The sequence below is a fragment of the Artemia franciscana genome, unplaced genomic scaffold (genome assembly GCF_032884065.1).
Source record: "Artemia franciscana unplaced genomic scaffold, ASM3288406v1 Scaffold_1089, whole genome shotgun sequence".
In the NCBI taxonomy this organism is placed as follows: Eukaryota; Metazoa; Arthropoda; class Branchiopoda; order Anostraca; family Artemiidae; genus Artemia; species Artemia franciscana.
In genome coordinates, this window is record NW_027062738.1 from 62,445 (window position 1) to 79,557 (window position 17,113).

A 17,113-nucleotide genomic window follows, 5' to 3' on the forward strand; every position below is an offset into this window, starting at 1 on the left:
CATACTCTATAAGTTTCAATTTAATTCTTAGCATTGGAAATAGTATCAGGATGGTAGCAATTGTAGTATCAATAGTAGTAGTACTAGTAGTAGCAGCATTAGTAACAATTGGTGTAGTAGAAATGATAGTAATAATTTTTTTAGCAGAAGTATTAACCTAGAGCCTTTAGGTTAGTTCAAGATTTCCTAAAATTTTTAACTTATTACCCTAAGCCATTCCTTAGAAACGTCCTTGTAATAGCTTGTATTCACTTAGTAGGTTTTGGTTTAACTTGGTATTCCCTGAAAGCAAAGTCTTAATGTCCACAGCCTTTTAGGAATACCAGGATGAAAAATGCCCACCCCTTCCAAATAACTTACCCATATGCAATAATTTACAAATTGCAACACTTGCAGCCCTTACCCCAGGGGCTATAGGGGGTTATATCATAAGCAAATGTATAGCTAATGCACCTTTGAACTTTGATTAGCAAAATGGTAGTCTCAAAATTTGGTCGAATGTCTTTTGGAGTAGGTTAGCAAGAAGTGACAAGGGATGAGAACTGCTTGCCCTCCAGTTTCTTTTGACTATTAAAACTAGCAAAACGCACAAAAATGAGCAGCCACAGAGAAAATACAAAGGATATACCTCAAAGGGTAACCAAAGGACCAGATATTAAAACTGTTCTATAAAAGGGGCTGGCTGGTCTCCAGTCACTTTCGACTTTAAAAACCAGGACTAGAAAAGATAATTTTTGTTTGAATGACCATCCTTTGAAGTTTCTATGACCACGAGAGGAACATGGCTGAGGATGGAAGATTTCCCCACCTATTCAAAATGAACTCTGCTCATTTTTGGGCTTAAAGTTACTCTTTACTTTCATAATAACAACGTAGACCAGATATATTTTTGGAAACAAAGAGGGATTAATTCCTGCATCCTTCCCTCTTCATTAGAACTAATTATGTATTTATCTGGGGGTCCAGTGAAAGTTAGGATTGTTATGTGTTAAAATGCATCCTTTGTGGTATCTGCCCCCTCCCTAACTACACAACACTCATGCTGTGAAGATTTGAAGTTATCACTTATAAAAAATAAGAATTGTGGAGTTTTTGTCCAACCAAGATGAAGAGTGCATGCTGTTTGTTGTCTTTTTGTTTTCCCCAAGGATGATCGTATTGAGCCAAGGGTCCTAAGACATCGAGAGATAGCTCATTTGAACAAACAATTTAATTTTAATTGCCCTATTAAGTAACAAACAGAATGGAGGGCAGCAAGCCCCCTTCCCATGGCGCCTTTTTCCCAAAACACATCCTTGTGAAATTTTGAGATTGCCATTAGGTTCATCATAATTGAAAGGTCCAACAACTACAACTCTGCATATAACATGACCACCCTGAACCCTTAGAGAAAGGGCTGTAACTTTTGCAATTTTTCTATTATTTACTGATGATATTTATTATTGGGCAGCATACGGACATTTTTTGCAATGGAATTCACTGATGGGAGAGGAATTTCCTAGGGGAGAATTTCCAGTGGGGGGGAAAGGCTCTGTGAAGTCTATTCTGAATTCATGCACAAAATTTTTTTCAATTGTCTTTATTTATCTCTGGACACCCAAATTTACATATGGAGAGGATTTCATGAGGGAATTGTCAGAGGGAAATTTTCAGCAGGGATCAAATTGTCTAGCAGGATTTTTCTTCGAAAAAGGTAGATAATTTCAGCAAAGGTGCCCAATGGTGCACCTTCAAAAGGTGCCCAAACTTTCTGGTGTTTTTTGTAGTTAATTAAAACAAAACCGAACAAAAGTTTTTTCAAAGTAAAGTAAAGGCCATATTAAGCTTAAAACTACAAGAAACAAAACACTAATAATTAAAAATCGAAACGACCAGGAATTACTATTAAAGAATAAATGAAACCCAAAACAAATAAAATTAAATTTTTAAGAGGCAAATGTGATCGAGAAAGCTAGCCCCCTTCAACCACCCCTATTTTCACCATAATATCTGATTAAAACTGTGAAATAGCTCAATTGTTCAAAATAGTCCAAAGAATACATAACAATGCCTCCATGGTTGACAGAACCCCCTAAGAAAAGCCCTAAAGAAAGGACTGTAAGTTATTTCCTGGGTGCATATGAAGCTTTTTGGAATACTACTGATAATAAAACTGAGCCTATTACTTTTATTTCTAATGCTACTGCTAATATTGATACAACTATAACTACTAGTGCTACTACTGCTACTGCTTCTAAAGCTAAAGGTATTAGGGCTAAAATTTTTGGTAATGCTGAAGCTGTATTAAGCTAAATAGAGACACACTATGCCTACATAGGTTGTCAAGAGGACGTATCAACAATGCTTCAGGAACGGTTGAGGGTATTAAGCTGAAACTTTCACGGTATGTTGAAAGGGATGTTCAACACACGAAAAGGTGCTATGTGCATACTGCATCTAATGTTACTACTGTTACTACAACTATTGCTACTACAAAAGCTAAGGATATTCAGGTAAAGCTTTAAAGGAATATTTCGGCGGATGTTAATTTAAATCAAAACGAAATGTGATTATGTAGAAAGTCAAAGGGATGACAAAGCAATAACATATTAACGGCTTAAATTATTCAATTAGAACTTTCAGGGTAAGTTGTGGTGGATTTTGAATTAGCCGGTGGACATTTTGTGTATACTTTTAGTACTACTTCTACAAATACTGTAATGAAACTAATGCTATTAAGTTGAAACTGTTAGGGAATGTTTAGTAGCAGTTTTAACTAAACAACAAAAAAAACAATATGCATCCAGGTATTAATAGGTTAAATAAGCAATATAATAGGCAGTGCTTCTCTGTCTTATCTAGTAATATCACTCACATTTTACAAGAGTTAGTTTGATTGGAAATTATAATTTCTAGTGCCCTATTTAAGATTCAAAAATTATTAAATGACAATCAGCCTTCCTTATAATTTGGAAGTCAGATTTTCCAAACACTTCCAATCAAAATTTTATGACAGCCATTTAGCTCAGTATTACAGAACAGTCTAGTAACCATTTCTCTAAGGCTATGGCGTAGGTCACCCCCCCACACACACACAGTTACAAAATTGGCCCATTATGCTTAAAACTATATTTTGCTTTAAGTTTATATTAAAATGCACTGTGTTTATGCTGGTTGCCAATAAGACATATCAGGACTCAACAACGACTGAGGGTATTAAGTTTGAAACTTTGAGGCTACTTTTATTACTAGTTCTTCTCATAAAATTTAACTAAAACTAAAGTACGTAATTGTATCCAGGTTGCCAAAGAGCATAGATAAATTTTTTTTGGGAATGGTACAAGTTTATTTTTCAGGTTCACTAGAGAAGGTATACAACTTAATTAAACACTATTATTTCTTGCAAGATTTTCAAAAGGATGTATGTTGTTAAAATTGGTGAAAAAGGTTCTCTAGCAAACAAATAGCAGACCAAACTTTAAATTCTTAAGGAAAAAACAAAAAAGATCTAAATAATTTTTCCCCTGAAACAGACTATGTAAAAATAGAATGAACAGAAATTAATCTAAAAAAATTCAACAAAATAAGTTTATCAAAGAAAAATAAAGAATTCCATTAAACCAAAATAACCAAAATAGAATAAAAAAATCTAACAAGCGTAAAATTACCATAAATCAGCATCAATAAATAACTGAAACCCAAAACAAACATAAATTATTTCAAATAGCCGAATCAAATTCAATTGAGCAGAAATAAAATGAGTAGGGCTCATAACCCCAATGCCTTTTCAAGGCCAGAACATAATTTGCACTTTACCAAAACACAATGAATATACATGGTCAGTTTAATATAGATATGCTCACACTTATTCCTAAAAATATTCATAATTTTTGAAGTTATAAAAGTAAAAACATATAAATTATTTTTTTCAGTTAAGTACAAATTATGTTCTGGCCTTGAGAAGGCACAGGGGTTGTGAGCTCTACTCATGTTAATTTCTGCTAATTTTGAGCCTGGCTCAGTTATTTATTATAATTTCTGTTGGTTTTTGGTTTTATTTATTTATTGATGCTGATTTGTGGTATTTTTATGCTTCGTATATAATTTCGTTCTAATTTTGCTCAATTTTTTGTTACACGGAGTACTTTACTTTTCTTTGAAAGACTTATTTTGCGGGAAAAGATTTGTGATTAATCATTATAATAAGCCAATTCTTTTGATATATATATATATATATATATATATATATATATATATATATATATATATATATATATATATATATATATATATATATATATATATATATATATATATATATATATATATATATATATATATATATATATATATATATATATATATATATATATATCATGAAAAGAGAAATCACCAACGCAACAGCATATATATATATATATATATATATATATATATATATATATATATATATATAAATATATATATATATATATATATATATATATACATAATAACATATATATATATATATATATATATATATATATATATATATATATATATATATATATATATATATATATATATATATATATATATATATGTATATGTTAATATCAAAATTCCATTTTAACGTTTTGGTTAGTACTGAGGTTTGTCGCTCTTTACTTGCAGTTGGTTATCACGAATTAGTTCTTTTCAGAATCTTGGCTGGAATGGTGGTAGACTAAATTTTGCTTAGAGGTCTAATTCATAATATAAAATAAATGTGGACAACAGACTGTTTTTATACGCGGTGTACATACGGTGTTAGAAGTTTGTTGAAAGGACAGTGAAATTACGAATGTCAGTTAGGCTAGTAAAAGTTACAAGGTATGAGGGGGTTAAAGTATTAGTAAAATATACTTTAGTAATAAGGGGAAACTTTCAATAATTAATCAAGATTTGATTGTTTTACTTTTAGTTTTCCTTATTTTATCGATCTATTTATTGTGTTTGTATTAAATTTCAAAAATATTTTCAATAGCATATATCGGAAATTCAGGAATAGGTTACGGCATAAATAAGTGACCATGTTTTCCACACTAATTTGATAAGACATTACAGTATCCTCCAAAAATTAGAAAACAGATCATTCTGTTCAAAGCGATATTTAACCTGAATGTTTACTTTTGCTTAGCTCTTTATTTTTCTCTTTAAGAAATATTACCTGATTTTTAGAAGCATCGAAGGATTTACTCAAGTCAACATATTCTTGAACTCTATAACATGGCTTAGTGATGGTATGCTGGCATTCTGGTAAAACCTGCTTACACTCAACGGTGCATATGTACTTTTGAATATCTTCCCCACATTCTAATGCCCCCAAATGCCCACAAGGTAATGTAGCCACGACGATGTGGATCTTGGAATATCTTTTTGAGCAAAAACAAGGGTTAGTGATAGTATGCTGGCATTTTGGGAAAACCTGCTTAACTTCAACAGTACAGATGTGCTTTTGAATATCTGCCCCACATTCTATTCTAGTCTCATGTCCGCAAGGTAATGTAGCTTTGATTGTGACCTCACACTTCATACACTCTTCAGAGCATAATCGGCGACATTGATGATCTCCTTTACATCCTTTGTTTTTCTTTTCACATTTCTTTTTGCAGACATATTTCTTATGTTCAGGATCGTCCTAAGAATATAAATAAAAAAATAAAAATAGAAACAAGAAATATCCAATGGAAATAGAAATGTTAGATTATTCTATTCACCCTTGTTTCCAGAAATACCTAGAGAAACAACAAAAGGACCTGTTTTGAAAAATACAAAATGCAGGAACCCGTATTATGTCCCTCGAAGAACCTAGACTATCTCTTACCTGGTAATCATAGTCATTTAATAAATCTGAATTATTTTGTGAAGAAGTTATCTTTTTGGGCCACAGGGGGGGGGTGCAAGATGGGTAATTTCGTCAAACAGTAAGAAAAAGAAGAAAAAACTCTCACAATATCGAAATGATGATTAATTGCGATAAAATCATCAAATCATAAAGTATCGGGGGTCAGGCTCTTAAGTCTTGATCTATGTATTATACAACCCAAAATTTAAATATTATAAAAGACAAAACTTGTGAAACGAAGCAAATATATGAGAAGATGAATTAAATCAATATGCCAAAGAAAATACTAAATTGGAAGCATTAGCAAAGACAATGTTCAGGAACTAAAGCTTCATCGGCATTGAAACGAAATTTTATGCGTTCAAAGGACTGAAAGTTTTCTCAAGTCATACTTGGGATAGTGTTAGAAAATGTAAACTGACCATATAAAAGAATAAATAAAATGCACAGTGAATTAAATATCTTGTAATCGAAAAATATAGAAAGAATATGATTCTTTGCTTCAAGTTAAAATCAACTACAGTTGAAAGTTTTAACTGTCAGCAATATATAGAATTTCTTGGATTCATCAAAATCAAACAGTTCGTGGTAACGAACTGTAGTAAAGAGTGACCCGGCTCAATAGTAACCAAAACTCTAAAAATATAATTTTGGCACCAATAGCTACATCAAAAGAATTGCATTTTAATGCTGATTTTAAATATATAAGTTTCATCAAGTTTAGTCTTACCCATCAGAAGTTACGAGCCTGAAAAATATGCGTTAATTAAGAAAATAGAGGGAAATACCCCCTAAAAGTCATAGAATCTTAACGAAAATCAGACCATCAGATTTAGCGTATCAGAGAACCCTACTGTAGAAGTTTCAAGCTCCTATCTACAAAAATGTGGAATTTTGTATTTTTTGCCAGAAGGCAGATCACGGATGCGTGTTTATTTGTTTGTTAGTTTGTTTTTTTTCCCAGGGGTGACCGTATCAACCCAGTTGTCCTAGAATGTTGCGAGAGGCCTCATTCTAACGGAAATGAAAAGTTCTAGTGTCCTTTTTAAGTGACCAAAAAATTGGAGGGCACCTAGGCCCCCTCCCACGCTAATTATTTTCCCAAAGTCAAAGGATCAAAATTCTGAGATAGCCATTTTATTTAGCGTAGTCGAAAAACCTTATAACTATGTATTTGGGGACGACTTACTCCCCCACAGTCCCCGTGGAAGGGGCTACAAGTTACGAACTTTGACCAGTATTTACATATAGTAATGGTTATTGGGAAGTGTACAGGCGCTTTCAGGAGGATTTTTGGTTGGGGGCAGGGGTTGAGAAGAGGGAGATATGCTGGGGGAACTTTCCATCGAGGAATTTGTCATGGGGGAAGAAAATTTCCATGAAGGGAGCGCAGGATTTACTAGCATTACTTAAAAAAACAATGAAAAAAAATATGAAAACTTTTTTTTCAGCTGGAAGTAAGGAGCAGCATTAAAACTTAAAACGAACTGAAATTATTACCCATATGAGGGACTCACCTCCTCCTAATACCCCGCTCTTTACGCTAAAGTATTTTTAGTAATTTAAACTATTTATTCTACGGCTTTTGTGATTCAGGGATCATTCTTTATGAATTGGGACAAAATTTAAGCTTTAGTGTAAAGAGCGAGGTACTGACGAGGGGGCGAACCCCCTCATATATGTAATGAAAACATGAAAATACAAAAGTTCTTTACGTAAGCTAATTTATAAGTTACGTATATCTTTTACTAATAAAAAGATTCGTAAAAAATTAAAGGTTCTAGTTGCCTTTTTAATTAACCAAAAACCGGAGGGCAACTAGGCTTCCTCCTCCGCTCTTTTTTCTCAAAATCATTCGATCAAAATTATGAGAAAGCCATGTAGCTCATCAACGCCCTTTCCTCATCAACGCCCCGCTCTTTACGCTAAAGTTTTTTACTGTTTTAAAAAGAAGAGTCGAGAGAAAGAGTCAAACTTTAGCGTAAAGAGCGGGGCGTTGATGAGGAAGCAGCCCCTTTCATGTACGAAGTAATTTCTGTTCGTTTTAAGTTTTAATGTCGCTCCTTACTTTCAGTTAAAAAAAACTTGTTTTTTTTTATTTAATAACAATAGAAAACAATAGCTTGAAACATAAAAGAAACTACACAGCGTGAGAATTTATTATAGTTTAAATTTTTAATAAGAGCTTAATATGTTCAAGAATGTAACTTAAAAAAATGATGCGTTCGGAAATAAGAGCTTAGCATGTTCGGGGATGCAGTAACAAAAAACTTTTAGATTGAAAAATCCTTCGGAATATTTATAAAATATTAAATGGTAAAAATCATTAAATAATGAAACAACTTTGATTTAAGACAGGGATCAGTGTTTTGTACCGCCATCAGGATTTTTTAGGCTGCAAACTTTTCGCCTATTACAGACACACCTTATTTTTGACTGTAAATAATCTATTCCAGAACCTCTATTATCATGTACTCTTTCCTGTTTATTCCCTTATGAAAGCTTAAGAGCAAAATTTTCAATGTTTCTTAAATACTTTCTATCAGTGGGCCCCCACATAGTGGAAATAACTATGATGTTTCTATAAAATTACGTTTAGGCTGTAGTTAAATTTAGTAAAATATTCATCAAGTCTGTTTGATTTGGATTTATGGTCAATATACTAAGTTTGTAATATATTCATCAGTTTCACAGAAAAGTATCATATTTTCATATCAACAGATCTTCATCTTCAGCTCTGAACAGATATTTTGAACCATCCATGGTTCAGATTCATATCCGAACACCGTCAAAAGTGTTGGACTTAATATCTTAACATTTGATCTAAGATTAATTTAGATTTAACAATCATAATAGCCAAGGCTTTAGGAAGTTTCTTTTGTACTTGAAGGCAGTTTAAAAACAAGTAGTATTATTTTTTCAGGTTATTACATCAATTCTTTCCTTTTTGTTGGTCAAAATTAATTTTCCATTCCTTAAGCCAAGTCATTGTTATATTCAATAAAAAATTGAAAGGTAAACACGATGAATTTACAAGAAAATGATTTATTCAGCCTAATACTTACATTTACGTGGCATTGTCTGGTACATTGGTGTCCACAGGGTAATGGAATATTGCATTGTTTTCTGCAAAAGGAAGAAAAATTGGCACATAGTTGTCTGTATTGGCATCGCACATGTATAAGATGACCACAATCTGGCAAAACTTCTTCAACCATAACCAAGCACTTGTAGTCTAAACTATCAACAAAGCAGGGTAGCGTGGCTGTGTGGCCACAGGGTAAAGCTTTCTCAACTTTAATTATGCATTTTTCACATTCTTCGAAACATTTCCTAGGACATTGATGCTTTTCAGAGCAGATATATCGGTCACAAGTTTTGTTGCATTGATATTGAAGGTGATCTCGGTCGTCAAAATGACAGATTCTTTGGCATAAATGACCACAGTTCAAAATTGCATAACATTCTTGCATACAACCTTCTTGTACAACCTTGGTAACAGCAGCAAAATCACTGGCATTTGTTACTTGAGTTACTGTATCATGAACCTGCAAAACATATTGGAGGAACAGTAACCGACTGTTTTATAGAAAATTCTACGGAATCTTAATATTTATGAAATCTTAGATGTAAATGAAAATGCATTTTCCTTTTTATATATTTTGGTTTTAATGAATTTTTAGGGTTAAGCCCTAAAGGCTTGTAAAGCTTGAACAAAAATTCTGTCTCACGTATTTTGTAGGTAAAAGGATTTTCTTTCGGATGAAGTCTCAATAGGTTAGAAAATTTAAATTTTCGAGGAAAATTGCGTAGAATATATTATGCTATGATAGTGAACTTTCAAATGGTAAGATAAGTAGTAACTAGGAGTGAAAGATGAATCGCATATTTGACATTGTAGTTTTTTCTCCTAAATGAACTGGTAAGTGGTTTGACAAATGAAAAATATATTAAAAAAGAACCGCATATCTCGCATATATATGGGTTTTCAACTGAATGAGTTATTATGTGTGAGGATAAATATGAAATTCGAGAAATTATATTTCTATGAAATATCATGTCGGGACAAATAAGAGTCGATAAAAATATTTTAGCCAAAAATTTGCTTTCACTTGGTTTAAACCCTTTTGCCTTCACTAGGTCCACTTTTCTCTAATTATTCGATTTACGAAAAAGCTGAATAAATATTTTTCGATTATTAGTGAATTCAGAGCTATCTTCTTTTACTAAAGTTTGAATTTTTTTCTGGTTTAAATTAATATGGAGTCAAATGCAATGATATTGCCATCTGCTTTTGATAATTCTAGCAACCCTTCAATTATTTTGGGTGGGGCATTTATCATTTTTTAGGATTTATCATTCCTTGTAAGTTTGTGGGACATCCCAGATACCTTATATGCCTTACCTAATCTTAATGTTGTGAATGTGCACTCCTAGATATAAACTATAAATTTTCAAATATTCCCTCGTTTGTATTTGACGGAGTGGAAAAGGAGCAGAATAGTGACCAATAAGAAGACTTCCTTCCTTTTAGACCTGTTATTCCTTTCTTAGAGTTTTCCTTTAATAAGCTCAGAAGGTTTAATTTCGCTATTGAGCTTTCAAAAGATTTGCATGTGGGGTATTTGCAAATACCAAATCTGGAAGTGAGTAAAAGATATTTCTTTGAAATTTGGTAATGCGAAAAGTAAAACAGTTAAAAATAAATGTTTTAGAAAGTTCTTAGTTGCAAAAACGGTGAAAATGAGAAGGTATAAGATTGTATGAATATCTCGATAATCTAAATTTGCAAGCAAAAAATCGAAATTTTTGGTAAAATTATCTAAGGTTTTCTAATATTATGACGATAAGAAAATAATATGGGGTTTCAATAATCTACGGCTTAGGAGTCAATAAAACAAAAATATGGTTTAAAAATAGCAAAACGAAGGTTTCTGAAGAGTATAGTGATTTAAAGAGATTTTACTACTGTGATTTGGTGTGGGGGGTGCACAAATATGAATATAAAGAAAATGTTTGAAAACAATCTAATCAGCCTTTTAATTTGCATAGTCGTATAAAAGGCTTTTGACTGTTAGGATTTTGAGTGGTGTTTGCACAAATATGAATATCAAGAAAAATCGGCTTGAAAAGAAGGCTTCTGACTAGTATGGTGGGATACGAATGGGCACAAATCTTGTTAAACTGGCTTTAAGAGCGCATAAAGAAAATTGGATATGCGTTCAAGCATTCATATCTGACTTTTCTGCTTAATATTAACTTTTCTAGACGTAATCCGTAAAAGATTACAACAAACACTTATGTGGAAACCTGTCAACTGAAATCCTTTTGGCACCTAAGTGAATAACAACACTATTCACCGATACTCAGCTGTAAGCACTGCTTACTTAAAATCCCCTGAAGATATGCCAAACTCCAAAATTACTCTTTTTTTGTTTTTCTCTGCGTAAAAATTCACATAATTTTTATATCAAACAGTTCGTGATACCGAACTGTAGCAAGGAGCGACCCGGCTCAATAGTAACCAAAACAAAAAAAAAATGGATTTTTTATACCAATAGCTACATCAAAAGAATCGCATTTTAATGCTGATTTTACATATATAAGTTTCATCAAGTTTATTGTTACCCATCAAAAGTTACGAGCCTGAGAAAATTTGCCTCATTTTAGAAAATAGGGGGAAACAACTCTTAAAAGTCATAGAATTTTTTGCCAGAAGGTAGATCACGGATGCGTGTTCATTTTAATTTTTTTTTTCCAAGGGTGAATGTATCGACCCAGTGGTTGTATCGACCCATTTTAACGGAAATGAAAAGTTCTAGTGCCCTTTTTAAGTGACCAAAAAGTGGAGGGTACCTAGGCCCCCTTCCACGCTAATTATTTTCCCAAAGTCACCAGATCAAAATTCTGAGATAGCCATTTTATTCAACGTAGTCAAAAAACCTTATAACTATGTCTTTGGGGACGACTTACTCCCTCAGTCTCCGTGGGAGGGGCTACAAATTGCAAACTTTGACTAGTGCTTGCATATAGTAATGGTTATTTGGAAGTGTACAAACGTTTTCAGGGGGATTGTTAGGTTGGGGGGGGGGTTGCGAAGAGGGCTTATTGTTGGGGGAACTTTCATTGGATGAATTTGTCATGGGGGAAGAAAATTTTCATGCAGGGAGCGCAGGATTTTCTAGCATTATTTAAAAAAAAACAAAAAAAAAAAAAATTTATAAAAGTTTTTTCAACTGAAAGTAAGGAGAAGCATTAAAACTTAAAACGAACAGAACTTAGTACGCTTATGATGGGCTCACCTCCTCCTAATACGCCGCTCTTTACGCAAATGTATTTTTAGTAATTTCAACTATTTATTCTACGGCTTTTGTGATTCAGGGGGCTATTCTTAGGAAATTAGGACAAAATTTAAGCTTTAGTGTATAGAGCGAGGTACTGACGAGGGAGTGAACCTTCCATATCTATATATATATATATATAAAATGAGTTGTTTGTCTGTGGGTCTGTCGAGTGACGTCATGTCATCATGTCATGTCGTCATGAAGTTGGTTGTCGTCATGTTTGTTATGACGATGACGTCATTAAAGGTATTTAAGAAAATCGTTCAAAGACAAATTTTTAATTTTAAGAAGATCGTGGACGGAAAAATGTTTAATTGTAAAATGACTGAAGAACCTACAATGGCAACAGCCGAGGAAGCTGCTCAACGACTCTATGCCAAAAAACTTGCGGCTGATAGAGAAAGTACGACAAGAAAGCGTGCCGAGGAATCACAAGAACAGCAAGAAAACAGGCTTGCGGCTAAAGAACGCAAAACCGCGCAGTTAGATGAAAATCCACCTGGACAGCGAGAGTCAAAACATATCAAAACTGAAAATGAGAGCGATGATGATTGGGTTTGGGATTTTGACTTGGATAAGGTCATCAATGCCTACCAGATTTTAGTTAAAAAAATAAAAAGGTTCGGCGATATGTATTTCATAGTGACGCTGAAAAATAAAGAAGAAAAAGAAAACTGAAAAAAGAAAAAAGGTAAATAACTAAAAGAACTAAAAAGAAAAAACACTCAAAGAGAAATTACAGACCGGGACAGAAGGAATATAAATGACGACCAGGACACTCAAAGAGAAATTACAGACTGGGATACCGGGACACAAATGACGACCGGGACACAGGGAATATAAATGACGACCAGGACACAGGTATTTAAGAAAATCGTTCAAAGACAAATTTTTAATTGTAAGAAGATCGTTGAAAGAGAAATTTCTATTTGTAAAATGACTGAAGAACCTACAATGGCAACCGCCGAGGAAGCTGCTCAAAACGAATGTATTCAAGCCGAAGTAGCTGAGTTGGTAAAGCGTTATCTTCCAGGTTCTAGGTCCGAGAGAATCCAGGTTCGAACCTTGGCTTTAGCATTAATACAAAAGAAGAAAAAAAACTAAAAAAAGGTAAAAACTACAAAAAACTAAAAAAAAGATAAAAAACTAAAAACCAAAAAAGAAAAAAAAACTAAAAAAAAAACTAAAAAAGTAAAAACTACAAAAAAAAACAAAAAGAAAAAAAACTAAAACCTAATAAAAAAAACTAAAAACTGAAAAAAATAAATAAAAAAGGAAAAAAAAAACTGAAAAATAAAGGAGAAAAAGAAAACTAAAAGCCGGGACACAAGGAATATAAATGCCGACCGGGACACTCAAAGAGAAATTACAGACTGGGACACTGGGACACAAATAACGACCGGGAGATATAAATGACGACCGGGACACTCAAAGATAAATTACAGACCGGGACACCGGGACACCAATGATGACCGGGACACAGGGAATATAAATGACGACCGGGACGCTCAAAGAGAAATTACAGACTGGGACACTGGGACACAAATGACGACCGGGATAATGGGAATATAAATGACGACCGGGACACAGGGACACAACTACAACGGGGATGCCGGGGGCACAGGGGGATATATAAATGATGCCGGGGACACAGGGAATGTTCGATTAGCAATCACCATCAACAAAGCTCAAGGGCAATCATTAGAATAATGAGGTATAGATCTGAATACGTATTGTTTTTCCCATGGACAATTTTATGTTGCATGTTCAAGAGTCGGTAAACCTGACAATCTATTTATATGAACAGAAAATGGGATATCGAAGAATGTTGTATATTCGCAAGTTTTACGTAGTTAAAAACATATATATATCTATAAAGAAAAGAGAAATCTTTTCTCTTTTATCTATATTCACAGGTGGGACACAGGGACACAACTACAATGGCGCGTAACGACTTACGCGCGCGAGGGGGCTTGGGGGGGGGGGTTATTTGCGAAGCACCCCCACCAGCTAGGTGTTGAGGTGGCACGAAGCGCCACCCCAACAGCTAGTACGTAATAAAAGCATGAGAATACAGAAATTTGTTACGTAAGCTAATTTATAAGTTATGTGTATCTTTTACTAATAAAAACATTCGTAAAACATTAAAAGTTCTAGTTGCCTTTTTAAGTAACCAAAAAATCGGAGGGCAACTAGGCCTCCTCCCCCGCTCCTTTTTTCTCAAAATCATTCGATCAAAACTATGAGAAAGCCATTTAGCCAAAAAATAAATATGTAAATTTTGTTTTAATTATTCATCTGCGGAGAGCCAAAATCCAAACATGCATTGATTCAAAAATATTCAGAAATTAAATAAAAAAAAAAGTTTTTTTAACGGAAAGTAAGGAGCAGCATTAAAACTTAAAACGAACAGAAATTACATCGTATATGAAAGGGGCTGCTTCCTCATGAACTCCCTGCTCTTTACGCTAAAGTTTTTTCCTGTTTTAAAAAGTAGAGTTAAGTGAAAGACTGAAACTTTAGCGCAAAGAGCAGGGCGTTCATGAGAAAGCAGCCCCTTTCATATACGAAGTAATTTTTGTTCGTTTTAAGTTTCAATGCCGCTCCTTACTTTCCGTTAAAAAAACTTGTTTTTTTACTTAATTTTTGAAAAGATTGAATTTTGTGCTCGTATTTCCCTTCAACTACTCTTTGTTATCCTGTATTTTCCAGGGTTAGCAGGTGGCAACTATCCTAAAATTTATTCAGACCGTTTTAAGTACTAATCCTACTAGCCTCTGACGTCATTCACATCTCGTGAAATGCAAGGGATAAGTAATTCGACCTGTCAGATAGACAGTATTAGAATGCTCAAACGCAATCTAAAGTACCCAGATTAAGCACTTCATCATCTCTGACTTTGTAAATAACTAAAACTCATTAGCTCAATCTCCTTGTCTTCGAACACTTTTGTTATACAAGAGGAAGAAAATATGATTTTTTTCGATTTTGAGGTTCTACAAAGTGAATCCAATTACCTGACAAACCAGGTCCAGTTGATTTCCAATTTTTTTCATGTCATTTAAAGTGGTGTAAATTCTATTCCATAGCTCGGATTGTGACTTCAAGCACTCTATATTACCAATCATATACAGTCCATGTTTGGCATGAGATAGGCCAGAACATACTCTCTTTACATAACTGTTTACTGTTGATAAAAAATCTATATTGGAGTCTTTATTTGACCCAACCAGGGACAGAATAATGATGTCGTCCTTCTCACCCAGATAATTGCCAACCACTGATATTCTTATTTTGCTCAAGTTTTCAAAAGATTTCTTTTGCAGCTATAAGAAACATAGATATTAAAAATAATATATATAAAACAATAGTTAGACTGTACAAAATAAAAATGAAGAGTACAAAATAAAAAATGTAACAAATGAAGAGATAAGGCGTATTGAAGTAAAGACGAAACAGTGTAGGCTATTCCAATGATCTACAAGTTCTTGCTCTTCTATCGCAGCAAAAAATACAAAAGAATTGAAAACTAGGGTAGCAGAAACGTATTTTTTTTTTCAATGTAATAATATTGATATCATTGTTTGTTGATAATTTTATATATTTCATTTTATAATTATAATTCATAAATTTTAATAGATCGATAAAAGGGGACACATACACCGGTTACTGTCGATAAGAAACCTTAAAATAAACCTATAAATAAATTTCTTATCACCAAATTTCATGTTTCCTGACCCTAAGAGAAGAGTTTTTTGGAACTCCTGACAAGTACAGTTCAAAACTTCTTAATAATCAGTCAAGACCACAATATGATTGTTTTTTTTTTATATTCGAATGTTTGAAATCACAATTTTCATACAGTTTAAGTCATTGAAATTGTTACAGCCTCAGGAAAAGCAGAGTCCTGCCAATACAGGTCAGGGACTAGTACTTCTTCACAAGTCTACACAAATCAATTTTGGCTTAAAACCAGTAAGTAAGAAGACACTGCCAACTTTAGTCATAAGTGTAGTCTCTAAGAACTTTTTGGGTCTCCTTTTGTTTAAAGCTACTTCGATTCTTTATTCGATTCTTTGTTTGACCTAACCAGGCAGCGAATAATCATACAATTCTCACCTCCTTGGTGATTGCCAAGCAATAGTATCTTAATTTCTTTCTAGGTTTTGAAGGATTCTTTTCGCTTCTAAAAGGAAGACAACCATAAATAAAAATAGATAGTTGTTACAAATAATTTGACAATTTAAAAAAAGCATCAGACAATAGAATTCTTGATAATATCATTACATAGTCATTAAACCAATAAAGAGTTATTCTTTTATGGAACAATGTAATTCAATTAAATACAGAACTAGATATACTAATCCAATTGCTTCTGAGCACAAAGTGTAGCCAAAGAGGAACTAAAGTTTTATTTATGATACTAACATACATACAATCAAATTTTAGATGAAATTTCCAAAGATCAAATATTTATCAAGTTGGAAGTTACCCATCGACAGCTACGAGCCAGTGAAAATTTGCATGCTTCTTGCCAGTAATATTGACAAGACTCATATTGTAAAATTTAACCTATTAAAGTCTCTTGTTGTGGAAATTTTAATGTTCTATTTATGTAAACCACGGAAATTAGTATTTTCTTGAGGATTCAGATCACGAATAAATGCTTTTTCTCGCAGGAATGATCATGCACCAGCTGTTTTGGAAAATCAAGTTTAGGCTCAACTGAAAGAAAATACAGATTTATAGTGCCCTTCTTAGACAGTCAGTGATATTGCCAAAGCGAAGTGGCATTTCCTGCCACTTTTTTGGTAAAATATCATCATAATGAGGATTAAGTTGCTCTAGGTAGAATATTTTGAGATAGCCAAAACCACTGATAGCTTGACCACTTCGGGGTGAATCTTCCAGATTAAAATCT

The 17,113-nt window shown here is 33.2% G+C and overlaps 1 protein-coding gene across 4 annotated transcripts in view; it reads right to left on the bottom strand.

Moving 5' to 3' along the window:
- Window positions 1-17,113, bottom strand: part of LOC136042317 (uncharacterized) — a 108,866-nt gene that overhangs the window by 32,047 nt on the left and 59,706 nt on the right. For 2 of the 4 annotated variants that reach the window (XM_065727266.1, XM_065727267.1), the window contains exons 9-11: window positions 15,210-15,518; window positions 8,914-9,396; window positions 5,171-5,641 (exon numbers count right to left, since the gene is read on the bottom strand). In XM_065727266.1, the coding sequence (XP_065583338.1) occupies window positions 5,171-5,641; window positions 8,914-9,396; window positions 15,210-15,518 (1,263 nt within the window). The remainder of the gene's footprint in view (window positions 1-5,170; window positions 5,642-8,913; window positions 9,397-15,209; window positions 15,519-17,113) is intronic. The other 2 variants (XM_065727268.1, XM_065727269.1) reach the window with 2 other exon arrangements.